Source organism: Amia ocellicauda, chromosome 3, assembly GCF_036373705.1.
Source record: "Amia ocellicauda isolate fAmiCal2 chromosome 3, fAmiCal2.hap1, whole genome shotgun sequence".
Classification (NCBI taxonomy): Eukaryota; Metazoa; Chordata; class Actinopteri; order Amiiformes; family Amiidae; genus Amia; species Amia ocellicauda.
Window position 1 is genome coordinate 46668807 of NC_089852.1, and position 27184 is coordinate 46695990.

Here is a 27184-nt window from a genome sequence, read left to right on the forward strand (position 1 = left end):
TATGTTCCCATTATTGCATTATTGTTAGAATTGATAGAATTCCAACCAAACATTGAACTACTCTTTTGAAGATTGTAAATGTATAATCTACCTCATAGTGACCTCTGCTGGAAATATAAATACATTATAAATGTACCTTTTTCAGGTGTGGACAATTTCATTCCTAACGTTTGTATAAGGAAACAAATAATATATGAATCACATGTTGTGTGAACAGAACATATCTTTAAGTAATTTTATAACCTTTTGGAAATTATAATAAAGTAGATATAATATAGAGGTGACCATAATTCACCATAATTAGCCATCTGAAATAGACGCTTTATGTTCCGACCTATGTAAATATATAGGGAAGTTGTCATAGGATTAGATAATAATCCTAACCCAAATTATTAAAGATACCGTATGCGTTTAAATAAATAATAATACACACATCTCTTATAACATGTTAATTTATATTTGTAATGGCCTTTTACCAGAAGTATGCATCCTCCCTGGGAAGATAATTACCAAACTAACAATATTACGTTGCTACAACCTTGGGCAACGTAGTGGGTTTGGTAGCTATAACGTTGTGAGGACGTTGTGTTAGCTGAGCACTTGCGGTGCCATCACTGCGCGACAGAACAACCACATCCAGCCACCTGCGCTCAGGTCCTGCAGGCACACTGGGGTTCATGGTTTTGGCAGTCTTGTGCTTCTACCCTTCATTACGACACAGGTTGGTCTTCTTTCGTGTTGTCGCAGAGAGCAGCGTGCGCACTGTGTCCCGCATCGCATCGCGGCGCTGAACATGCGCTCTGCCCTCCCCGCACTGTGTCCCGCATCGCATCGCGGCGCTGAACATGCGCTCTGCCGTCCCCGCACTGTGTCCCGCATCGCATCGCGGCGCTGAACATGCGCTCTGCCGTCCCCGCACTGTGTCCCGCATCGCATCGCGGCGCTGAACATGCGCTCTGCCGTCCCCGCACTGTGTCCCGCATCGCATCGCGGCGCTGAACATGCGCTCTGCCGTCCCCGCACTGTGTCCCGCATCGCATCGTGGCGCATCGCGGCGCTGAACATGGACCCTGCCGTCCCCGCACTGTGTCCCAGGCACCTGGACCTGGCGGCGTTTTTACTGCTCCAGCACTTCACTTTTGCGCTCATGAAAGGTGAGTCTTTTCATATTTCAAGCCGGGAAAAGTTTGACTGTGTGAAGTCGCATCATTTTGGCAAGAGTCAGTCCCCAACGCTTCATGTAGGAATTGCTTAACATGGCGAATGTGCTTTAAACATACCATTACTTTCCGTTCATAGTTAGACACTACCTAATACTACGAATAAAGGGTGGATATGTTTTACTAACATAAACTATAGGATCAGGTCGTTACGTTCATACACTTAACGTGAATGTTAATGTAGAAAACGCGCAACATGGCTTAATGTACTAATGCAACCAAATAGATCCAAACTTTACAAAGGACAAGACAGACACCTACCGGTCTAATGTGTGAAATGATATTAAAATGTGAATGTTAATCCCTGTCAACATAAAGCAATTGGTTATAATATGGCTTAATATAATACTTCTGCTTTTAATATTACTTCCAATCTATATAGCACAAATAGTGACACTTTACAAGTGCCATTTGTGAGTGTGGATGTAAGCAGGTCGCGTTTAGTGCAGTAAGACACGTTAAACTCTTTCAACATTAAAAGCAATAGGCATTAAAATAGATAATATGCAGGGCTAAAGGTCGTTATTATATTTGTATAGGACATGCCTAACTGTAAACGTAGAAACAATGAAAAGCAATGGTTATTTTGAATATTGTTGTTTCTGCTGCTCTGATATGCATTATTAATTTACTGAAGTATAGTCAAAGTTGATGAAAGATGCGATGAACTTGATGATCCAATTTCGTCGGTGCTTTGTGTAATTAGACTATAATCTTTCGGGAATTTATATTTAAGTTTCGTGGTGAATCGAAATGAAAATTAGTATAAACTGAACGTCTGCGACTACCTTGTAGTATCCGACCGTAAGCTCCATATTTCTTGTAACTTTTTAACTATATGAAAAGTGTAAAAAGCAACAAGCAGGTTGCATGCAGACGTCAGAACATTTGACAGCAGTTGTTTCTCACGCTTTGTTTCGTTATTTGAACTGTAATGCACAGCTTTCATTCAAATCAGAATCCAAAATAGAATATTTGCTCAGTAAGATCTGAAGGTTTTTTTTTTATGGCACTTAAGTTAAGTTATTTTAGGCCTATGAGCTCCTTAAAACTATTCCCTCTGATCAGATGCATTGGTCTTTTATGTGTAGGTATGTATGTATTACTGCATATTATCATCTATCCATTCTAATACCACAATGCCATACAAACAGAAGTCGAAATGCTTAATAAACTGCACACCAAAAATTGAAAGGATCGTTTTTGTGCCTAAATGGGATCTCTGCATCTACTCTTATAAGGATTCTATGACATTCAATCTTCTTATTTTTCTTCTTCAAGAATCTTTGATGACAGCATATCATGAATTGACATCCATATTTCCCACATTTACCAACTTCCCTGGAGGTGGAAACCGGTTTTAATTACAAGCAGCGTTCTTAAATGATTCCATTATAATCATTACACTTCTAAAGATGAGCATCATGGCTTTACATAATTTACTAAACTGTAAAAGGAAGTATAATTATAAAACCAAATGAAAATCACGTTTAAACCAAAATCGTATAGTTTAAGCCTTTGTTAATACAGACTCTCTAAACTATACTGTGTCAAAGTTCTAAACAACATGTGTTAGTAATACAGTATGTTTGTGCAGGATTCTGTGTCACCTAAAATGTACACCTCATTATAGTTTACATTGTTAGTTTAGTTTAGCTTTGGTTTTAGTTTACAAATGTACATCAAGGTAATTGTCAGAACTTTTTTTTTTTTGCAATGAAGGGATATATATATATATATATACATATATATACATACATATATATATATATATACATATATATACATACATATATATATACATATATATATACATATATATATACATATATATATATATATATATATATATATATATATATATATATATATATATATATATCATTAACACCATAGCAATAAAACACCACTGCACATTTTTCTTAAATCAACATCTCTACATGTATGGCAGCCATTCCATTCCATTCATGTTTTTATTTGGAATTTGGGAGAAATGTTATCAGTAGTTTACAGAATAAAACAAAAATGTTACTTTTACCCAAACACATACCTATAAATAGTAAAACCAGAGAAACTTGCAGTGGTCTCTTAATTTTTACCAGAGCTGTATGTAGTCTTGCTAATTCATTTTTAGTAATCAGTTATTTGTGTATACCACTGTGGCACATTTATAGCTACCTGGTTCTTGAAATGCATTCTACAAGGTTTTGAAATAGGGCTCAATTATTAAACATGAAATATTTGTATATTATTCATTTCCATGCTCCTTGTTAGTTTGGCCGTAATCTCTACAGAACAAACCAAAACAAATCAATGCGATATGATGATAATTCCTCCAAGAAACACTTAAGAATCTGTATAGATTTACAGCATTGATATGTCAAAGCTGATACAATGTCTAAGAGCTGCAGTATTGAGATTTGGTCCAAACCACACATTAGTTTGGCTCTAACTAAATACTTTATTATAAAGCAGAGTTTGTTGGCAGTTCTCATTTTGTTGTTAATGCTACTACTACTTGTGTGGTGTTTTTATCTCTACAAAGTACAAGTTAATTATGCCTAACATTGAGTTAGAGCAATATAGACTGAAATGCATGCAACCTAGAAAGTAAAGCACAAGATCTGGCTCCTACTGTGGCAGGGTTAGGGGAAGCGAGGTGACGTGTAGTTACATGGGTGAGGTTGTAGAAACTCTCGTCAGCAGGTAAAAATAGCTGAAAGGTACTAGTAATATTTCTGCCTATACAACTGACTCCATTTTGCTCAACACTGGCACAGCCCTTTCTGGAATGTAGTGTGCAAACAGTGTTGTCATACTGTTGTCAGCAATCTGGACAGGTCCTGTAAGAACACAGCCCAACTCTAAACCCCCAGTACCAGTCCACGTTGTAGTGAGTGGGACCCCTCATCCCCCACCCCCCCCAAAATAACCAGAATCCTGGTGTTAAGGCTAAAACATCTGGGCTGAATTATCTGTTAGTCTCCATTTTCAGAAATGGAACTCCTGTCAGAGGGTGTCTGACACATCTGTAAGATTGAAAAGCATGGGATAACTATGTGGGATGCATGAGGTACATGAACAACAACATCTGGATGGCAATGACTTTGCCAACTTGTCATTCAGTCAAAAGAGATCAAGAGCACTTAAGTTTTTGTCAGAGATCTCTTTTGTTCCATGGTGACGTGTTGTTTGAAGGACTTTTATTGCTCCACTACATTGCCCTCATCTCCTGTGATTATTTGGTTTCTAGGAGGGGATCGCTAAGACCACAATTCCTCTTTCACACTTGGTATCTCTACAGGTTTCCCTAACCTCAGTGCTTTTGAATGGGAATCTACCCAATGACCTAAATCCAGGTGATGCTTTAGGAACTAAGTGACGGCAATTATGAAACAAAAGCAATACATCCAGAAGAACTGCCTGTTTTACCATGCCCACCCCCCACACACCTGATGGGTAACAAGTCTGGATAGTGGATAATATTACTAAAATGGGGTATAATCGTTTACAACAATATTATCCCTAAGCACAAATCTACCCCGACTCCCAGCAGCATTTATACTTCAGTGTACCCTTGTATAGCAGTTGTTCCTGTGCCAACACAAACCACAGATATTAATACTACATACTGAAGAAAACAAAATGGTTCATCCTCACGAGCTATTTGCAAACAACACAATGGACTACAAACAAAGCATGAATCCCTTTCGAATGGAAAAGACTATACTATAACATGACAGACGTGGAGTGCAGTAGCTATGTGTTGAAAATTTTAGCTACTCTTCATTGGCTTTTTCATCTTTTGCCATGGGAGCATTCCACCAAGTGGAAAATGCCTTTCAGCACGTTTAATTTCCGCATGGCCCTATCCCGAGAGAAAAGGGTTTGTATTTTGTTTTGTATTGGCAGCTTATGTGATTACATCTTACAGTCTCTGAAGACTAGTTAAATTATTCAGTATTTGTTCTTCAGTTAAGATTTTTCCATTTTGAGAACTTGGCAAGATTGCTGTTTTTGTTCGTAACCCTCTTTATAATTTTCTTTGCAACAGTGAAACAGCTTTCATGTTCCTGAGTTTTATTTGAACTGTCAACAAGTTCTTTTTTTTTCTCCTAATTACGGTCTCAGTGAAAACAGCACTTTCAGTTAGCTAGGACGTATAGTTTATGTACTCTGTTAAAATAGTATTTTATGTATTCTGGATTGAGAAACATATTGACATACATCCAGATACTTGTACTGTCATGTTCAATTCTGTATGTGTAATTATAATTTAAACCTTTTCAACTAAATTTGCATCTGCCAACATCTCGTACAGGAGGATGTACACCGATCAGCCATAACATTATGACCACCTGCCTAGTATTGTGTAGGTCCCCCTTTTGCCACCAAAACAGCCCTGACCCGTCGAGGCATGGACTCCACTAGACCTCTGAAGGTGTGCTGTGGTATCTGGCACCAAGACGTTAGCAGCAGATCCTTTAAGTCCTGTAAGTTGTGAGGTGAGGCCTCCATGGATCAGACTTGTTTGTCCAGCACATCCCACAGATCCCATTGGATTGAGATCTGGGGAATTTGGAGGCCAAGTCAACACCTTGAACTCGTGATTCATCAGACCAGGCCACCTTCTTCCATTGCTGTGTGGTCCAGTTCTGATGCTCACGTGCCCATTGTAGGTGCTTTCGGCAGTGGACAGGGGTCAGCATGGGCACCCTGACTGGTCTGTGGCTACGCAGCCCCATACGCAACAAACTGCAATGCACTGTGTATTCTGACACCTTTCTATCAGAAGCAGCATTAACTTTTTCAGCAATTTGAGCTACAGTAGCTCGTCTGTTGGATCGGACCACACGGGCCAGCCTTCGCTCCCCACGTGCATCAGTGAGCCTTGGCCGCCCATGACCCTGTCGCTGGTTCACCGCTTTTCCTTCCTTGGACCACTTTTGATAGGTACTGACCACTGCAGACCGGGAACACCCCACAAGAGCTGCAGTTTTGGAGATGCTCTGACCCAGTCGTCTAGCCATCACAATTTGGCCCTTGTCAAAGTCGCTCAGATCCTTACGCTTGCCCATTTTTCCTGCTTCTAACACATCAACTTTGAGGACAAAATGTTCACTTGCTGCCTAATATATCCCACCCACTGACAGGTGCCATGATAACGAGATTATCAGTGTTATTCACTTCACCTCTCAGTGGTCATAATGAAATTGCTGATCGGTGTATTTATGGTATGGCAAGCCAAATTGTAATTTAGAAATATCTCAAAATATAATTTAAGATATATTCAATTTAATTGCATATATCTCAAATTATTTCCAATTCAATATATCTCAATTTCAAATAGAGATATCTCAATTTCAAATAGAGATATCTCAAATTAAGCAAAATTCAAGATATCTCTAATCAACGTTTTGATTAGCCAAGCCAAATTGTCAAACAGAACAGGAAGTCAGTTTGAGAGATCTAATTTAAAGCTCCAATTTGAGATATCTTGAAATGGAGCTTTAAATTAAATCTCTCAAACTGACTTCCTGTTCTGTTTGACAATTTGGCTTGCCATATGTATGATACCTTCTCTCCCTTGTATTCTCTGGTGGCCAACGCTGAAAGCACGTGTCTGTAATTTGGTCAAAACGGCAAATTGAAATAATAAATAAATGAAACACAAATGAATGGAGCTAATGAGCCATTATCTCATTAGAGATAGGGGGACCGTGACACAAAACTATAAACCAAGACAACAAAACATACCCTTCTGGTTTGCTTCCTTTTTATTTATCCAATATTTTCCTTCAGTACTTTTGTTAAGTAATTGTAATTGGTAATTATACAGCATTGAGGGTATTCAGAGATCGAAAATTTAACCTACCTGCAAAAACACAAAATTACAGGTTATACGGTTATCCAGCCATACATCAAGAAAAACAAAGGCAAGTGCAGAAATCATCCAATTGCCTAAGACCACTGTGAATGTTTTTAATTAACAATTAGATGCACTTTGATCTGTGGCCATAACTGTGCTGTCATTGTTATCATCCATGGTGCGAGTGTTTCTTCTTTTTGTTTTGCTCCTAGATGAGTATAATAAAGGTCACCATGTAGTTTCCAGATGTATTTGTATACATTATGTCCATGAATGCAATTTAAAAAGGCCACATCTCCAAATGTAAAACTGCTAATTTATTTGTTTTGTTTTCTTCTCAGTACACTTTTATTTTTTATTTATTTTTCTCTGTCAATATTTTAAATGAGATGGATGGTCTTCATGGCCAGGACCAACCTGCAAGACATATGACAAAACGTCTGTCCAAACATGATTTCATTATTGTAAGAAGCCACTTTGTACTGCTATAAGCTTGGGGAGAAGTTTGTAATTTGTGGTTTGCAAGGTAGGTTAAAGTTTTGATATGGTCTAGACCTTAGTCTGTAAATGTGTAAAAATAATTGTAAATGCTTATTTGTTTATTTATTGCTGGTAAACAAAGCTTTCATCTTTTTTGCTGAGGCCAATAAACCAGGCAAGATAATACATGACTTAATACATGTTATTAAAATAGAAACACGTTTATTTGAAACTGAAAACAAAATTGGAGAGATCAAATGTTAAATTGTTCTTGTGCAATATCTTCCTCTAACAACAGCTAAACCGGGCAGCAGTCAGATTACTTTGTTTCCCCGTAAGTTTCTAGCCTCATTCCCCATTGCACGCAATACTAAATGTCTTTTAATATTTTGAAGCATTATTCAGACTGTGATTTACGACAATCTCTTTGTGGACGGCTTGTGATTCTCTAGCACTGAGAATAATTAAAAATGAAAAAGTGGTTCCAAAGCAATCCACTTACTGGTTTAAAATACCAGATGGCTTTTGTGATAGAGAGTCTTGACAAAGTGCTTCTTTAGGGGATCTTTTGTTTTGTTTAATCTTGCGCAGTGCAAATGGAAGAGGTGTGGAGGGATATCATTATGTCCAAATTTTATGGGTGTACACTGATTCAGATTTTTGAGGGTATTTATCTTCCTAGGCTGTTCTGAAATAATGCTGATCATTAACTAATGGAATGAGTATAAGTAATGTAATGGCCAAGCCTTCTAAAACACCATTATTGAAATAACAAGAGTCCAAACAAGTTTACTGAAATCACTGTCATTATAAAGTGCATGAACTTTTTAAAATTAAATTTGGCGTAATGCTCTTAAATTAGATTCTTCGTTTTCTTCTGACGTAAAAATCATAGACACATATACATTTGAGTGACCGTGAACTCCAAATAAACAAACAAATCTTTTACTAATAAGAATTATATTTCACTTGTTAAATTAATGTACTTAAAAGGTACTCTCATTCAGGGAAGGTTTAATAAGATTGATGACAATTTTCCATCCATGAACCAATTACACTACAGAATTCTTTTAACATTAAGCTACTCACAAAGGTCATATTGTGATTAATAGACTCCAGAGTAGAATAAAATGTGATGCTGTCCCATTGTTAGCATTGTTAGGAAGACATTTGTTACAGAGCAATGTCCTGTGTTTCACGGATTCCCCAAAACGCTGTCTTCATCTTTCCATAACATGAGCATTGCATTTTCTTGGTTTCTGAGTCCCCCTTTTAATGAAAGATTAACTAAAATATCATTGGAACTTTAAGTGCTATACTTACAGTGAGGGAAAAAAGTATTTGATCCCCTGCTGATTTTGTACGTTTGCCCACTGACAAAGAAATGATCAGTCTATAATTTTAATGGTAGGTGTATTTTAACAGTGAGAGACAGAATAACAACAAAAAAATCCAGAAAAACGCATTTCAAAAAAGTTATACATTGATTTGCATGTTAATGAGGGAAATAAGTATTTGACCCCTTAGACTTAGTACTTGGTGGCAAAACCCTTGTTGGCAATCACAGAGGTCAGACGTTTCTTGTAGTTGGCCACCAGGTTTGCACACATCTCAGGAGGGATTTTGTCCCACTCCTCTTTGCAGATCCTCTCCAAGTCATTAAGGTTTCGAGGCTGACGTTTGGCAACGAACCTTCAGCTCCCTGCACAGATTTTCTATGGGATTAAGGTCTAGAGACTGGCTAGGCCACTCCAGGACGTTAATGTGCTTCTTCTTGAGCCACTCCTTTGTTGCCTTGGCTGTGTGTTTTGGGTCAATGTCATGCTGGAATACCCATCCACGACCCATTTTCAATGCCCTGGCTGAGGGAAGGAGGTTCTCACCCAAGATTTGACGGTACATGGCCCCATCCATCGTCCCTTTGATGCGGTGCAGTTGTCCTGTCCCCTTAGCAGAAAAACACCCCCAAAGCATAATGTTTCCACCTCCGTGTTTGACGGTGGGGATGGTGTTCGTGGGGTCATTCCTCCTCCTCCAAACACGGCGAGTTGAGTTGATGCCAAAGAGCTCGATTTTGGTCTCATCAGATCCCGACACTTTCACCCAGTTCTCCTCTGAATCATTCAGATGTTCATTGGCAAACTTCAGACGGGCCTGTACATGTGCTTTCTTGAGCAGGGGGACCTTGCGGGCGCTGCAGGATTTCAGTCCTTCACGGCGTAGTATGTTACCAATTGTTTTCTTGGAGACTATGGTCCCAGCTGCCTTGAGATCATTAACAAGATCCTCCCGTGTAGTTCTGGGCTGATTCCTCACCGTTCTCATGATCATTGAAACTCCACGAGGTGAGATCTTGCATGGAGCCTCAGACCGAGGGAGACTGACAGTTATTTTGTGTTTCTTCCATTTGCGAATAATCACACCAACTGTTGTCACCTTCTCACCAAGCTGCTTGGCGATGGTCTTGTAGCCCATTCCAGCCTTGTGTAGGTCTACAATCTTGTCCCTGACAACCTTGGACAGCTCTTTGGTCTTGGCCATGGTGGAGAGTTTGGAATCTGATTGATTGATTGCTTCTGTGGACAGGTGTCTTTTATACAGGTAACGAGCTGAGATTAGGAGCACTCCCTTTAAGAGACTGCTTCTAATCTCAGCTCGTTACCTGTATAAAAGACACCTGGGAGCCAGAAATCTTGCTGATTGATAGGAGATCAAATACTTATTTCCCTCATTAACATGCAAATCAATTTATAACTTTTTCTGGATTTTTTTGTTGTTATTCTGTCTCTCACTGTTAAAATACACCTACCATTAAAATTATAGACTGTCAATGGATTATAAAATAACATTTTTAAAATACATAATAAAACTACATCCCAATAACAATATTCACAAATAGCATACAGAGAATGAAAAGTTTATTTTCAACTAAAGCACTGATAAACTAAAATAAATGTCACGTGATCGGTATTGTAAGTCCAGAGATGTACCTATGATGTGTGAATACTATATGTTACTGTGCAAACAATCAGAGATGATTAACAATGCCGAATGGTAGTGTAGTATGTTTCTGTATTACATTTTTCTCACAACATATATATTAGTTGGTACCAAAATACAACAAAACTAAAACCTCACACAACGTTGCCAGAACCAAATGTGTTAAGTTGGGAGCATCTCAGGGTAAAAACGCAACTGAAATGTACATCATGGGCTGAATTAAATGAAAACTTTGACCCATCCGCTAATAGCAAACTACAAACCTGTACATCATAGCGGTTACATTTATTATTATGAGAAAGTGGAATCTTACTAAAGATGAAGCCGCAACTGAGTACAGTTCTGTAGTTTTCTATTAGCGGGTGGGTCAAAGTTTTGATTTAATCTGGCCCGTGTTTTGTTTTTTGTTTTATAAATCATCAAAATTCTTTTAAGATTTTCCAGAAACATATTTCACAACTAGAAAATATTATTGATATATCCTGCATAATGTTATTTTGTTTTAGTAAATATCACAGTGCAATTTGGACCAGTCTGTTTTTAAAGGGCAACATTCAATTGTCCACGATACATTAATTGATTGATGCAGTGAAGAAGAAATCCACCACTGAGAAAACAAAGTCAAACAAATTAAGAAATTAATTAGATTAAGAAATTAAGTAATTATTTTACTTAATGGCAGTTTTGTAAGCTTTGTTTATTTAAAATTCTAGTAATGGAGGGCTATAAATTTGTAGGTGTTCCCATTGTTCTTCCCTGGAGGGCTTTTCTTGCTTGTTTGCAGATGTGTGATGTTATTTAGAGGAATTAAAAGGAAAGTCCTTGTTGCTTATCTGTGAGAAGATTAAGCCCAGCTTACCCTTGGACCTGTTCCCTGTCCTGAGAACTTTAACCCTCTGAAAGATACTGACCAACAGCTGGTTTCTTTTTTTGTAATTGATCTAAATCAGACTAATATCAAGCATATTAAAAAGTGTTGGAAAATGCCAATATTCATCACCCTTTAACTCAAGCCTTGCATTTTCCAACCACATGTTTCACTGAGGCTCTCTGGCAGATCACTTGATATAAATTGTGTTATTATCTTATTCATATTCTCATAAAGTAGTATCAGTTTGTGGATTGGCATATCTCAAGGCCAAGACTATAGAAAACCTGAGCTTTTGTACTTTCATTCTAGGACTGCCCGCTGGCAGGAGGCAGACTAACTAGCCTATGAAACGACAACAACATTACCCTTTTAATAGAAGGCTACCATGTCAACTTTCAAAATTATCTTATCTAATTGAATAATAATAATAATAATAATAATAATAATAATAATAATAATAATAATAATAATAATAATTCTGGTCCTAAGAAGAGGATTGTAACTTCCTCGACAAATGCTCAGTCACTATTTAATGAAACTAACACATTTTTATTCACTTTCACGGCCTACTCTAAAGCAGACAACTAAACAAACAGAAAAATGTGCACCCACTCATAAATCCCTAGCCCCAACCTCTCCCATTGCACTGCACCAGAATTACTTCCCAGGGTAATTTCCACACATATTCACATTCCTACTCTGCTCGTCATCTTCGAAGCCCTTCACCAGAATAACCGTGGGGGGACTGGGGCTCTGATGAAAGCCTCTTGTTGACATTGCCCTGCTGTCATGAGCACAAGGCCTGTCATGGCTGCCTTACGCCGAAACAGCTTCCCAACATTGGGGAGTCCCATTGGTCTTGAGGGTCTAGCTTTTTCCAAGCATTGCAGATTGCCATTCCTCCTCCTTCCCCAAGGGGCCAACTCACTCTTGATTCCACCGCATCAGGCCCACGTATCAGCCAAGAAGTCATGCCACCAATGGGGTTTGTGAAATCAACTGTATAACCCTTTTTTGTATTTTGTTTTGGTTCCTCTAGTTACAATGGAGGGGAGCATCCCAGGTATTGCTGACTGCCCAATGGGACATTTCCCCTGTGGGAATCTTACAGTGTGTTTACCTCAGCTCTTGCACTGCAATGGTGTGGAAGACTGTGATAATGGCGCTGATGAAGAGAACTGTGGTGAGAGGAATACCACTCTTGTTTAAATACAAAAAAAATCATTAACTTTTTTCTCTCGGTGTAAAATCCATTAACGAAAATAAAATAAATGTATTCCAGTCAGTGACTTGCATGTCATTGCCTTCTTTAAAGTTTAAGCGGAACTCTGTGTCCCCAAGCTCCTAAAAATAAAGGTCGTCTTCTCTCTGTTCTTCCCCACAGCTTGGAAAGATACTCATTACAAGTGTTTTCCAGTCTGTCCTCCTGGGACTTACGATGAACACATTAATTAAACTTTGACTTAGTCAGAAATGAAGCCCCCAGTGTTCAGTCCCATAGGTGACTGGTAAAACAGTTTATTATTTTAAAGCTCTAGCTATCTTACACCAGTCAGGAAACAGTGGCCCGCTACGGCCCTGCCAAGCATTGAGCATGAAGTGTTCCTCTTTGTTTTCCTGTAGGAGATAACAGTGGGTGGGCTGACTTTTTCGACCGTGCAGTCGGAAAACCATACCGCCAAAGCTTTCCCAAGGATTGTTGTAAGTGTGTGTGTGTGGATGTGTGTGGATGTATTCAAATTGCTATTAACCTTATTGATCCAGATATAATCTTACACTAAGGAAATCAGAGTTTAGAATTGTCAGGCACAGTCCTGTGGTGATTCTAATTCTTACGCATGCATGTTTCTTTTCAGTTCTACAGCAATACCCTGATTTTTGTGAATGCATCGAGACAGAACTAGAATGTGTGCAAGTCAACCTGAACACCGTACCTCTGGTTTCAACTAATGTGACTTTATTGTAAGTGTAAATTGTAAAAATGTGTTAATTCTTCACAACATTAATGTTGATATATCATATAATAGAAAAAATTATTCATATACCAAAGTGGATGTACAGTGAGGGAAAAAAGTATTTGATCCCCTGCTGATTTTGTACGTTTGCCCACTGACAAAGAAATGATCAGTCTATAATTTTAATGGTAGGTGTATTTTAACAGTGAGAGACAGAATAACAACAAAAAAATCCAGAAAAACGCATTTCAAAAAAGTTATAAATTGATTTGCATGTTAATGAGGGAAATAAGTATTTGACCCCTTCGACTTAGTACTTGGTGGCAAAACCCTTGTTGGCAATCACAGAGGTCAGACGTTTCTTGTAGTTGGCCACCAGGTTTGCACACATCTCAGGAGGGATTTTGTCCCACTCCTCTTTGCAGATCCTCTCCAAGTCATTAAGGTTTCGAGGCTGACGTTTGGCAACTCGAACCTTCAGCTCCCTCCACAGATTTTCTGTGGGATTAAGGTCTGGAGACTGGCTAGGCCACTCCAGGACCTTAATGTGCTTCTTCTTGAGCCACTCCTTTGTTGCTTGGCTGTGTGTTTTGGGTCATTATAATGCTGGAATACCCATCCACGACCCATTTTCAATGCCCTGGCTGAGGGAAGGAGGTTCTCACCCAAGATTTGACGGTACATGGCCCCGTCCATCGTCCCTTTGATGCGGTGCAGTTGTCCTGTCCCCTTAGCAGAAAAACACCCCCAAAGCATAATGTTTCCACCTCCGTGTTTGACGGTGGGGATGGTGTTCTTGGGGTCATTCCTCCTCCTCCAAACACGGCGAGTTGAGTTGATGCCAAAGAGCTCGATTTTGGTCTCATCTGAATACAACACTTTCACCCAGTTCTCCTCTGAATCATTCAGATGTTCATTGGCAAACTTCAGACAGGCCTGTACATGTGCTTTCTTGAGCAGGGGGACCTTGCGGGCGCTGCAGGATTTCAGTCCTTCACAGCGTAGTGTGTTACCAATTGTTTTCTTGGTGACTATGGTCCCAGCTGCCTTGAGATCATTAACAAGATCCTTCCGTGTAGTTCTGGGCTGATTCCTCACCGTTCTCATGATCATTGAAACTCCACGAAGTGAGATCTTGCATGAAGCCCCAGACCGAGGGAGACTGACAGTTATTTTGTGTTTCTTCCATTTGCGAATAATCGCACCAACTGTTGTCACCTTCTCACCAAGCTGCTTGGCGATGGTCTTGTAGCCCATTCCAGCCTTGTGTAGGTCTACAATCTTGTCCCTGACATCCTTGGACAGCTCTTTGGTCTTGGCCATGGTGGAGAGTTTGGAATCGGATTGATTGATTGCTTCTGTGGACAGGCGTCTTTTATACAGGTAACGAGCTGAGATTAGGAGCACTCCCTTTAAGAGAGTCCTCCTAATCTCAGCTCGTTACCTGTATAAAAGACACCTGGGAGCCAGAAATCTTGCTGATTGATAGGGAATCAAATATTTATTTCCCTCATTAACATGCAGATCAATTTATAACTTTTTTGAAATGTGTTTTTCTGGATTTTTTTTGTTGTTTTTCTGTCTCTCACTGTTAAAATACACCTACCATTAAAATTATAGACTGATAATTTCTTTTTCAGTGGCAAACGTACAAAATCTGCAGGGGATCAAATACTTTTTTTCCCTCACTGTATATCCATTTTGGTATATGATTTTTTTTTTCTGTTAATTTTGAATTGAACAGCCCCTCATAGTTTTCGTTTTGTTTTTTGTCACTTATACCTTTGATGTGCCAGGCAATCATGTTTATTCCCTGGAAATTATACTACAGTACTTTTATTACACTTGGGCTTGGCGTGACTTCAGAGAAAATCTGAAAGATGAATTCCTTTCTTCAGTATGAAGCAGAAGAAAGGTTTCAATTAGAAACAGAAGTTCTTATCTCACTTTCTAAACTCTCCTACCCCTGCTAAAAGGTGAATGAGCTAAATTAAATTAGTCCCCTTTACTCTGACTGCTGGCGATGCTTGAATATGTTGTTTTTCCATGTCTCTATTAATGCCACTGCCTGCGGTACCATCACAAAATTGTAATGGAATGTTTGATGAAACCACAGAAACGTATCCCTTTCATATTACCTTTTTGTCATCGTTGTCCTTGTAAAACAGATCCCTGAAGAACAATGAAATAAGAAAGCTTCCTGATGCTGTTTTTTCAAAGTACTCTGAACTTCAGAAACTGTGAGTGTGACTGTCATAACCATGCAATCAAAGAATGAGTCAGCAAACACCTTTTCCATTTCACCTGAAGTGGCTGCGTATTTTCTGCTTGAAATGTGTACCTCCTGAAATGAAAGACCGGCGTTTTTCCATCTTTCTCTGTAATGCTTTGTTTATATTCTCGGATCTCTGACTCTTCTGTTGGGTTTAAATTACGTCATGTATAAGCTGCTCTCCAAAATACAAATACAGGGTAAAGAAGATTTATTTTATTAGTGATAATTCCCTGAAGCTCTATAGGCTGAAGAACATGACTAATATCTTCGAACCCTTGAAAGAGAGAGCTTAGCATCAATAATGTCTAGACGAAGAAAATTAATCTGCTCCCATTCACTTGCAAAACCCACAGAGCACAAAGTAACATAATCTACTGCCCATTTAATTAAAGATGTCTGGCTGATAGCTGAGTGTCCCTTCAATCTTCTAAATACATTTTCTGGGCTCTTTAGAAGGCAACAAGTAAATATTCACTTTTCATGAACAAATAAGTTAGCCGACTTCTCTGCCCACACATGGGCTAATACCGAATACAGGAGATTTGGCCATTTGTGTGAGGAATACAACAGGACATGTAGAATATATCGAATAATGCCAACAAGATGACAATAGCAAAAATATGAGCATGCAGTCTTTGACATTTATTGGTCTTTTTCTTTTTTTTTTTCCCAGTCTTGCTAATAAGCCTTGGGCAACATATGAATGTAAAGCAATACATTGTCATTTAGTGGCAGCAGCATTAGCTTATGATGATGTCATCTCTTTTGAAAACTCTATTACATTTTAAGTACTTATTGAGCACTTTAAAAACTGTATATCCTTTATCGCTTTCCAGGAGACAATTAAAATGTATTGGTGTGCACATTGTTTAGCCACCATGTGATTCTGAACAAAGAAGTACTAAAACAGCACAGATGATTTAACAGACTCCTTGAGATGGGCCTGCATTTTGAGACCCAATAAGTCAAAAATTACTTGCAACACAAACGTCTTGCATCTCTTTGGGAACATTAGCAGGGTGCTTAATGGCTGTGGGGAACGCATTAAGAGTGAAGGGTATGAATGAATTGTAGCAAAATGTACTTTGCAAGTGGCTGAGCGCTTGTATCCGATAATGTGGTGCCACTGCTTGTTCTTCTCAACATTTTCGGACAAATCTTATTCCCTACCCACCTCCCTAGTCCAAAACACTGCCCTTATAAATATTTATCCAAAGATGTTCCCAACACCCTCTGTCTATGTGGTCTCTGGTGCACTGCTATAAGGGGTCAGATATATTTTGTTGTGCTGTTTTATGGTTCATTCTGGTGTGTAATTGTCAGCATTCAGCATGAAACCTGTGTTGCTGTACCTTAGATGAAGTGCGTCACCCACCCCCCTCACCCTTGCACATAAATCAGTTCTAAGTGATTCATACTGACAAGCCTAGTCAAGTTATAATTAGAAGCCAATCTAACAGGAATGGAACACCAAAAAATAGGACATCCGTGACACTTTACATGATTCCTGGTCATGTCAGAGTTTGCTACAAAGCGCCTGAGAGACTTATGTCATGTTTACTGATGGAGGACACCCTGAAAGACTGACTCATTTAAAGACTACTTAACACAACAGGTTGCAAACAAAAAGAAATAGTGAGGGCCCGGCCATCATCCTCATGGTCGCCGTGGTGACCACCAGTAATGGCGAAGCGAAGCTGAAACTCTTTCCACTCCCGCTGGACTTCAGCCTGGAACAGACCTGGTGCTGGAATTCGCCATTAAATCAGTAACGTATGAGTGGAACAATGGCCAAGAGCTTAAGGGGTCTATAAAACAAAATAAAACACTTTCAAGAAGAAAGAAGGAAATAAATATTTTCATTGGGGCTTCAGTTTGAGTGTTATACTCTTCTTAACGAGTAACCTATTTGCAGAGAAAACAAATTACATGTTGGCATTAAAGGGGCACTTGTTCATTTTAATGGATATGTGGGGACACATATACTAAAGCTATGCTTTTGGACCAGCATCACTTGCAATCTAAGTTGTGTTAATTGAACTTCTTATTAGCTGATTCAGGACTGACTTGAAACCCCAGGTCTGTTTGGGGGCGAGAGCTGGGCGGAAAACTGACCACAGAATTCCTGCAGAATGATAATTTTATAGCTATATAACTGGATTTCTTGATGTGACATTTTTATTGAGCTGAAGATTTTGTTCCTTGTAACTGTCCAATGGTGGTGCACTTGTTTTTAAATGCAAGTCTTTATTTCATATACCTGCAAACTTCTGTGAGGTAATGGTCCGATCTGTGACACACTTCAAAGCACAGTTCCCTTAGGAATAATTTAGTTATCCTGATGGGATGGAAAAATAAGGTTAATGTGTTCCTTACATGTACTGACAACAAACTCCAAATGGGGTATTACAGAGTGAGCTTAATTATGCTTCACATTAATTACAGTTGATTCACTTTAAGTCCATTATTAATAAAATTGATGACACAAAAAATATTTCCTGACAACAAAGGTTCAGTTCAGCCATTGTCAGCACTGAGTTAATCAAATTAACTAAAACAAATCACATTGTGTAAACAATTTTATTGTCCAATTATTCGTTCAATTATAGGATGCATTTGTACTGTCATGTAATAACTCTCTATGGGTAAATTGCTAGATTATACCATTGTAATTCTTTTCTTTCTTTCTTTTTTTCTTTTTTTTTTTAAGCAGATTCCTTCAAAATAACAGCATCCGAACAGTGTCAAGTAGAGCTTTCAGTGGACTTCACAAACTGAAAAAACTGTGAGTGGATTTAAACTTCAACTATTCCCAAAAAAAACAAAATTAAAGAACCCTATTTGACCCAAATCTGATTTAAAATACAGCAGTGCATTCCCCTGCATTTTAATTTATTTTCTATTCTGTTCTCTTTTATTTAGTTTTGTTGAATATTTGTAAGTGATCAACCATCTCAAAATGACTAAATTTATTTGTTTTCATCTTCAACTTTACTTTATTATCCAAATATAACAAACATTCTTGACAATATTATATTAAAAGTGTGTAAAGTGTAAATTATGGTATTTTTGGTTTCTTGTTTTCTCAATTTATACTATGCATTTGTATGTATGTATTTGTCTGTGATTAAAACATAGTCAGCACATGTTGAACACATCAATTGCATGTATTTTATATATGAAATGGTAAAAGCAACAACCTTTTAGAATTTCATGTATAACATAATAAATCATACTGAGGGATTGAAGAGCCCACTATGTGGAAAGTAAGTTGGAAGATCAAAATAGTGAAATGAATTCAAAACGAATAAAGCAGACCTTCATAATTTTCTTTTGTAGAAAGCCAAAACCTCCACAACACATTTTTTCCAGACAAGTCTGCGAGAAGCGGAAGTAACACATTTTTCTATGAACTATTTTAACTACAATCTGCCTATGCTGTTAACTAAATTTATGTCAAGTGATTTTCTTAGTTATGTTCTATGTGTATTATTAACCATTTTCATTTGATTCAGATTTCCTGAAGGTAACAAATGTTTAAGTAACATTTGTTAGGCCCTAGTCCTTTTATAGAAGATGTACTCTTTTGTATGTGGGTGATATCAGTAAAATTCTGTCTGTGTTACAGGTCTCTCAGTCAAAACTGTATCACATCATTGAAGCCTGGTGTTTTTAGTGATCTTCATCAATTACAATGGCTGTGAGTATAAATAACCCTTGGTAAACAGGGTGCTGGAGCACAATCTAAATGCAATTTTACAACTTTGTTTGTGCATGTTTTGGGGGTAAAGCTACATTTAGTCCAATATCACAGTAACCAATGTACCTCATAGCGTCATCAATAGCTGGCTTCAGTTTCTGTACTATTTTATTGAATCAATGCCTCACAGGAAGACAGGATATGGAAACCCAAAACATAATGTCTAGGAATAAAGTTAGAATGAATAGCAGGGATTTGGGGTGGTGGGTGGTGGGTAGGGGTCGTATACAGAAATTATAAGCACTTCTGGGGTCGATACTGCATCACTCACTGTAGCTCCACCTTGTTGAGGTGGTGTCTTGTAATGATTTAGACCAGTGTTTCCAGTAAAGCATAATAAATGAATTCCACTTTTGAGGGATCTGAATTTGTTACAGCAAAAATTGGCCAGGTTGCATCTCTTGTACGTGTCCATTTACTCAGATGTGTCCATATACTCAGATGTGTACTATCTTATAGATTTGTAGACCATGTGGGAAATGGGTATGATGTCTGTACAAGATTATGTTGATATTTTAGCTTTCCTGTGGAGAAAATGGTTTCTAGTCTTTCCATGCAAACTCTCAAACAAGGAAACTCAAGCCGGTGAAAACTAACGGTAGTTGGCTGGGTCAATTAAAACCTGGTTTACGTTTTCAGAAAGAGTCAAGCCAGTTTTCCAATTACCTATTTTAAATAGCTCTCATAGCATGAATAATGACAGTGTGTGCCTGTGTGTACCGTTCTCTACTAGTCATTAACATTTTTTCTCCTTGATTGTTTCCCAGAATCCTTGATGATAACCCACTCAAGAGGATTTCAGCACAAATGTTTACAGGGTTAAAGTCCTTGTTTTTTTTGTAAGTACAATGCAGGAGGCCCACGTTTTCAAATGAACTTCCCTGGCTTTTACTCATCCAGTGAGGGGTGGTGGTGTGTATCGATGTCTTGCGATGAGCTTTCATCCAGTAGTGGCCAGTCAGAGCTTGGCAATTATGTTCTATAATTGTACTTTTGAATACGGCATTGGGGGCAGGGGGGGACCTTTTGAATCTATGTGTCTATTGCTACTGTCATTCTAGCATCTAGCAATGATGATTGCTGATGCATGATTCTGTATGAGGGGCTGTTCAATTAACACATAACAAATTAAATGTATTATATACCAAAGTGGATATATCATATAGCAGAACATATGTATTAGGAACCAAAGTGGATATAACTTACAGCACAAAAAATAAAGTTATTTGCAATGTGTTAAATAAACTTTGTTATATGAGTTTGGCTATATTTTCTGCTATGCGATATATCCACTGTGTATATGATTTATAGGTTTTGGCATATGATACATCTACTTTGGTACATAAAACATTTAATTTGTTATTTTTGAAGTGAACGGCCCCCCATAATTCTAATTGTTTTCACAGCACAAGCCATCATTGTTCCTTTATATTATATTATCTTTAAGCAGTTCAAAACCATAACCGTTCTGCATGAGCCAAGTTCCAACGCATCCTCATAATCTTGGTCCTGATCCCTGACACTTTCCCGGCACAATCAGTTTACCGCACCATTCTGAAAGTCGTAATGTTTCGCAATCAAAATTAAACATTAAAATGCCCGTAGGAAATCTTCAACTGGGACACTGAAAAGTTTGTGAGACATTGTACGACTTCATGTTCTTATGTTCTTTCAAGGAGAAGAAAAACAAAAAAGCAAATGCACATTTTTTTAAAAATATTTTTTTTTATGAATAAGGCACAAACTGACTGCAGTTACTTTTATAATGTTTTCACAAATATGTATTTCCTTATCCCCCATCATCATCGTGTTCCTTCTTCGATGTCATTTCACGCCAGATTGTAAGATTTGTAGGTACATTCTTGATAGTTCTGATTGTTCCATGTGGTGATGTTATCCTCCCATTGGCATCTGGGTAATCCTCTACTCCTTTTACCTTCAGTTTTACCTTCTAAGAGGCATCGTTGGAAGTTGCTCCTTCTTGTTAAATAGCTGTTCTTGCACGTCTTGATATTTATTAGTAGTGGCTAGTTTTCATCAAATCTAATACCTTTTCGTTTTGACAATTTTCTGGTCCAGGAAATTTTGTGCATCATTTGTCCAGGTTTTGCTTAAGTAGTTTAGTGTGGAGTGTCCATAGCAATGAAGTATTCTTCATCTGCTTGTGATCGTCAATATCTTTGAAGTCAAGGTGTCATACATGTTGTGAAATGCGCTTTGTCCTATTCTTCCCTCAATTTCTTTCACATTTTCCGTCATCAGATTTACATCTCTTTATGTCTAAATATCTTTCTACTATTGTTTTTAGGTTCAGGATGACTTTTCCCCTCACGAAACCACTCTGAGTTTCCCTTATTTCAGCCTCTATTGTTGGTCCTCATCCCAGTGTCTTAAAAAAGTCCTGCACCATGATCAGTTTTCAGAACTAGAACAACTTTTAACTCCAATTTATTATACCTGCAATCTGTTTTCTTTGGTTTTTATTTTTAAGAAAATTACCTCCTCCCCTCAAAATTAAATTAAATTAAAAAATCTAAGGTTTGTTCTCCACATTGGATCTGTATTGGTTTTCATTAATTTCTTCCTTTTGTTTCTGTTATTTGTACATCAAATACAAGATCATTTGTCACTTTCTGATTCTTTCCTTTTTTGCCTTTTTCTGGCATTTTTTGTGGCAGTTTGGTGTGATATTTTCTTGTGCCCACTTGTCTCGTTTCATCCCTTTGTCTGGTTTTCCTCTCATCAGGCTGTCACGCTGGTTTCTCCAATTTTTGGCGAGGTAATTCCCGCATGTGATATTTTTCACAGCTGTACAATTCATCACAGACAACCGTGTAGAGGGGGAAATGAGAACATTTTGTGCAGGGCCACAATTGTCTTAATTATTCCAGAACAAACCTAACATCAGCTGTAGCTTTGTTACCCCATCTCTAAGGACTTCTGAGACTTTGGTTTGCATTAATTAGGCTTAAGAGCTCCATTTTAAAACATGTAAACAATGACATTTACTTACTCTACTGAGATGCATAACTATTTAGTTTCATACGAGCTCCACTTAACAAAGTTAATTTATTTGTTTACCGTCAGTATTTGCAGCTGCAATTACAGGTCAATGACAACACAGTTGTTCTCAGTTTTAGAAGTGAAATTGTAAACGCTTTGAATGCTCTGATTTGTGTTTGTATTTTGTAGATTGCTATTGCACTGATATGGTGGCTTAAGACATGGAAGTTGGGATGCTGTGTGTCATCAGCAGGAATTGTTGTTAAGGATAATACAAGCTTGGCCATCTGGTTGAGTATGAGAGCATAAACTGTTAGTTATTGCTTAGTCTGTTCCGACTGTTTTATAAACTCTGTTTTATAATGAGGCAAAATCCACTAGCACTGATGCTTCTAACAGACACTTAGCTTGTTTAAATGTTTTAATGTGGGTTTATGTTATTCACAATTGGAGGTTTTTGCAGATTTATGACTGACTGGAGTTTTCATTGCTTTTTCAGGTCAATGGTTAATGACTCTTTGGAGCAGCTTCCAAAGGCAAAACTGTGCTCTGAGATGCTGCTTCTGAACTGGGTGTAAGTGAACACATTTGACTGCTTTGTAACTGTTAGGCTTTAGTTTATGTTAAATCTTGTACTGCTTTTTCTCATGTATGGCATGGGGGGCAAATGGTGCCAAAATGTATATAGACATAACATATACATACATAGTGGGACCTTTTGGGCTGTATATTTGGGCTTGCCATTGTAAATGTGAATAGATGGTAATTAAATACACAATTTGTAAAAGAGAAATTACTTTACAAATATAAGAACTGAATCCAGGAATTAATGTGAAAATTTAACAGCAAGTAAACACATTCCTTGGTATTTGTAATTAAGCCCTATAACACGGTCTATTAACAATTCTCATCACTGGACACACTTCCCAGAGACAAATGGCAGCAAAATATACGGGTGGAACTAACAATCATGCCACAGACTAGGTTGATGAAATATCACATGCTACACAGCCATTGCCCGTTGCATTGCCAGTCTTTCACCAGTGAGTTCATTTCAGAGCTTTGTTTGTCTCTAGGCTTCAGTAATCTCGGCTTGTTATTTGGGGAAGATAAGAACCTCACCAACAGCAGCACAAAGAATGCTGCCAAACATAATAATTACAAATACCAGAAAAGGTCACTTGCCATCATGTGCTTTTGTAACACAACCGTAGATGAGATCTACAAAGTAGGACTTAAGGGTTTTAAATCGATAGATAGCATTTGCTTCTTTCTGAATTTAATGTAGAAGCCTTATGTGGAGAGAAACTTTGCACTGTGGAGATGCTCATTTCCAGAGCTCTTCCACACAGTCGGAGTCACTCTTTACTGCCAATGTACATCTTACTAATTCTCTCCCAACATGTGCTGCGTTCAAGTGGATACAATTTCAGCTCCATGGCGCGTTACCCTCTTGCGGCTGACTGTCTGTAATGCAATGGGGCAAAGAGGCCCTGATATTAACCAATGATTAATAGCTTTGGGAGGTGAACGATGAAACATGTCAAGTCCGCATCATTCTGTCAGTTATAATGGTGAAATTGTAAAGGTGTCTCACTGTTAGCGCACCTGCTGTGAGTTTTACTTGTTCTGTGTATGCATTTGAAAAAGCCGATAGAAAACAAGAAATTGCAGACACTTTCAGCAATTCAGTGTGAATACAATATGTAGACATGCTTTAGATAGACCATTAGACAGAAATAAAATAAGAGGTAAAAATCAATAAATGATAGAAAGCATTAGGAAGGCTTAGGAAGACAAAAGTATGCACAGTTGAGGGGGACAAAAGAAAAAAACTATTTTCATAATTGCCCAGTTGACAGATGCTGTTTTCTGTACATGAAACAGAAAATCTTCCCTTAGCTGCTCTAATCTATTCACATCACTGTTGCCTCACATCAGTACATGCATTGTTTTTCGGGGATGTGGGGAAAGGTAGAGCGAAAATGTCATTCAGACCTCTCAGGGTAGAATCTGTTTGAAAAATGCGGCTCCATCACCCCAGTTATTACTGCCTTTGTGTTCCGCTAGAACAGGTTGTACAGAGACTGGCACCGGACCCATTGTTGTGCACGTTTGAAGGTACGCTCCTGGGTGCTATATCATCTGCCAAAGAAAGACTAAAGGAATTGCATCAAATTTAAAATTCATGTGACTCAAAGAGAAACAAGTTTAGTCTCGGCCCCAATCTGGATCTCTGTGTGTCCCTACAAACTTGCTGCTTGGTCTTCCTCTTGTCCTTCTAGCTGGTGATTTTTCACACTTGCAAAGCATATGGATTTTACCATTCTTTTTCTTCTAGGGACTTCGAAGGGAACAATATCAGGGCGTTAAATTTCTCCACCCTACTGACGTGCAGTGACCTCACTGTTCTGTAAGTGTACTGCTGTACTAACCAAATGAGAAGCTACAGTTTTGGCCACAGAAAGGATGCCCTGCTTATAAAATTGTCTTTGGAAATCCTTTGTCAGCCTTTATCTTACATTTGCATTCAAGACAGGTGTTTTAGCACTTTCCTTGCAGTTTGTAAACACTGTTTTTAAGACTTTTTTAAATTATCTGGAAAGATTAATAGGGCTGTTTTTCATAACAATAAAGTGCATTTCAAATCCAATATATGAAACGTATTGTCTTAAAAAAAAAAAAAGGAAAGAAAAATATCAAATTTTTTGCAGGTAAGGCTCAAAGTTATAAACATAAGCATTCTGTTTTCAACCCAAATGTGCAGGATTTAGGTTTAAGTGAGGACACTGAGCTCCTTTTGAATAGATTTTAACTTTAAAGCATGTGCACTACAAAGCAAGAGCAATCTCTCAGGCCTAGATTTTGTAATTCCAAACAGCAGTGAACAGCAAGTTTAATAATGTTCTACAGCACCATAAATACTCGGTCTCCTCAGCTTAATTTGTTATCAAGAGCACTGCTTCTTTTAAAAAATAGGTTTTGGGGCTATCATGTGATTCTTCAATCACAAGTCTGTACAGTGTGTGTTGAATTAATCCCACAATCTGGCATTTACTATTTCAAACCCTGGCCAATCCACTTTCATCTATTTTTCACTCAAAACAACTTTGCTCCTAAGGAAACTGAGAAAAGCAGTGAGATTATTTTAAAGAAAGTATGTACCCAAGTAGAAGTCATGTTGTACAGTTAATTCAGAAGATGGCTCACGTTTGCAAATAAGGCACAGCCAAAAAATGACTTTAAGGCAGGTAGTTAAATCTAAGGTTAAACATTTGAACTGGCCGTGCTTATTTTCATTATCAACATGGGCACATTGCAGTTACTTGTTATAGAACAACTCCAATACTAGAAAAGTAGTTTAAATATGGAAGCCTCCAATCATGTTGTATGCATGAATTCTGTAATCCATTCACAGTCTAGAAAGAAATTAACTTAAACTGTTATTGGTAAGCACATAGACCTTATGTTATATGTTCTGTGTTTCTCTGATTAGCTGTCAATAGTAACCATAGTGCATACACTTTGCATGTGCACTCTCACTGGTGAGTAGTAACATTTGCATATGGACAATCTACGCTCTTATATGAGTATAAGAGAAATATATTGATGATAAGATAAAGTGAAAAGAATAATATAATATAAATTTAATTGATATTATGTCGGCTACATTCTCTCATCTTTTTAACTGCTTCTCGCTTTCTATGAAGATGAAGCTGTGTAGGGTTTATGTTAAACTATTCCATCACTTGACAGGTGTTGTCATCAGCTGAATGACTGAAAACAAGCTAAGCTGATAATATTCCTTAGATCAATCCTCCTTAAATGAAATATATTTCTCTCCACAGGTCACTACGTGCAAATAGAATTACCCATCTTCCAGAAAACACATTTCAGTCCCTAGGGAGGCTAGGAGAACTGTAAGTAACACTTTCATTCATCACTTATTAATAGGATAGTTGTGGACTGATAACCTCGCCTTGATGGAAGAAAAGTTTATATTTCACTGCTTCTCTCCAGGTTTTCAGATAGACTCACCCTGCATTTTCGTTTCCCTCAATTAAGGCTGAAGAAAGGAGAGATTGGAGCAATGTAACAGATAGATGACATTCTTTTTCTAACTATTTGTCAGCGGCAGAATGAACACCAATACTTATTACACTGAGCTTGAAATCAAAACATGTGCTCATTAGATTGTTGTGTGTCTAGATACAAGGGGAACAAAATATCCTACTTTGTTCAAGGCTTGGTTTCTTCAGCATGAGAAGTCACGTTGTGTTATGTCAGACAATTTAAAGATTCTGCATCGAACTCTAGAGTCTGTTTAAATCAGTTTTGTATCTACACCACTGTTCTTTGCCTCATGTTGTTATTATGTTGTCTGATCATTCATCCCTTAAAATATTTGCTTTTCAGTGACCTATCAAGCAACAGGATCACACAACTACCCCGTAATATCTTTAAGGACTTGAAAGCTTTACAGATACTGTAAGTTTTCTTTTTCGTGAGCTGTAGATTTACACATCTTACTACTTCTTATTTGTAATAGTAAAAGATCCATTAAATGTAGGACAATAAGCTGAGGAACATACAGGCACTCCCCGGGTGACGTAACACCTGACGTGAAAAAGCAACTTGTAAAGCAGTGATAGCATTGTAAAGGTGCTGATTTGACAGGGACTGAAGTGTGACCAATGCAGAAAACTCAGAAAAGATGTCTCTGCTGATGGCAGTTCTAGTGTGAGGATTGA

At 38.0% G+C, this 27184-nt stretch overlaps 1 protein-coding gene across 1 annotated transcript in view; it reads left to right on the forward strand.

The window, feature by feature from the left end:
* Positions 1-622: 622 nt before the first annotated feature.
* The window catches only part of LOC136746875 (relaxin receptor 2), a 35062-nt gene continuing 8500 nt past the window's right edge, over positions 623-27184 (forward strand). Inside the window, exons 1-12 of the mRNA XM_066699719.1 lie at positions 623-1154; positions 12480-12623; positions 13064-13141; positions 13297-13402; positions 15564-15635; positions 18384-18455; positions 19299-19370; positions 20198-20269; positions 22933-23007; positions 24775-24846; positions 26282-26353; positions 26850-26921. Coding sequence (XP_066555816.1) covers positions 950-1154; positions 12480-12623; positions 13064-13141; positions 13297-13402; positions 15564-15635; positions 18384-18455; positions 19299-19370; positions 20198-20269; positions 22933-23007; positions 24775-24846; positions 26282-26353; positions 26850-26921 — 1112 coding nt within the window. The 5' untranslated portion in view covers positions 623-949. The remainder of the gene's footprint in view (positions 1155-12479; positions 12624-13063; positions 13142-13296; positions 13403-15563; positions 15636-18383; positions 18456-19298; positions 19371-20197; positions 20270-22932; positions 23008-24774; positions 24847-26281; positions 26354-26849; positions 26922-27184) is intronic.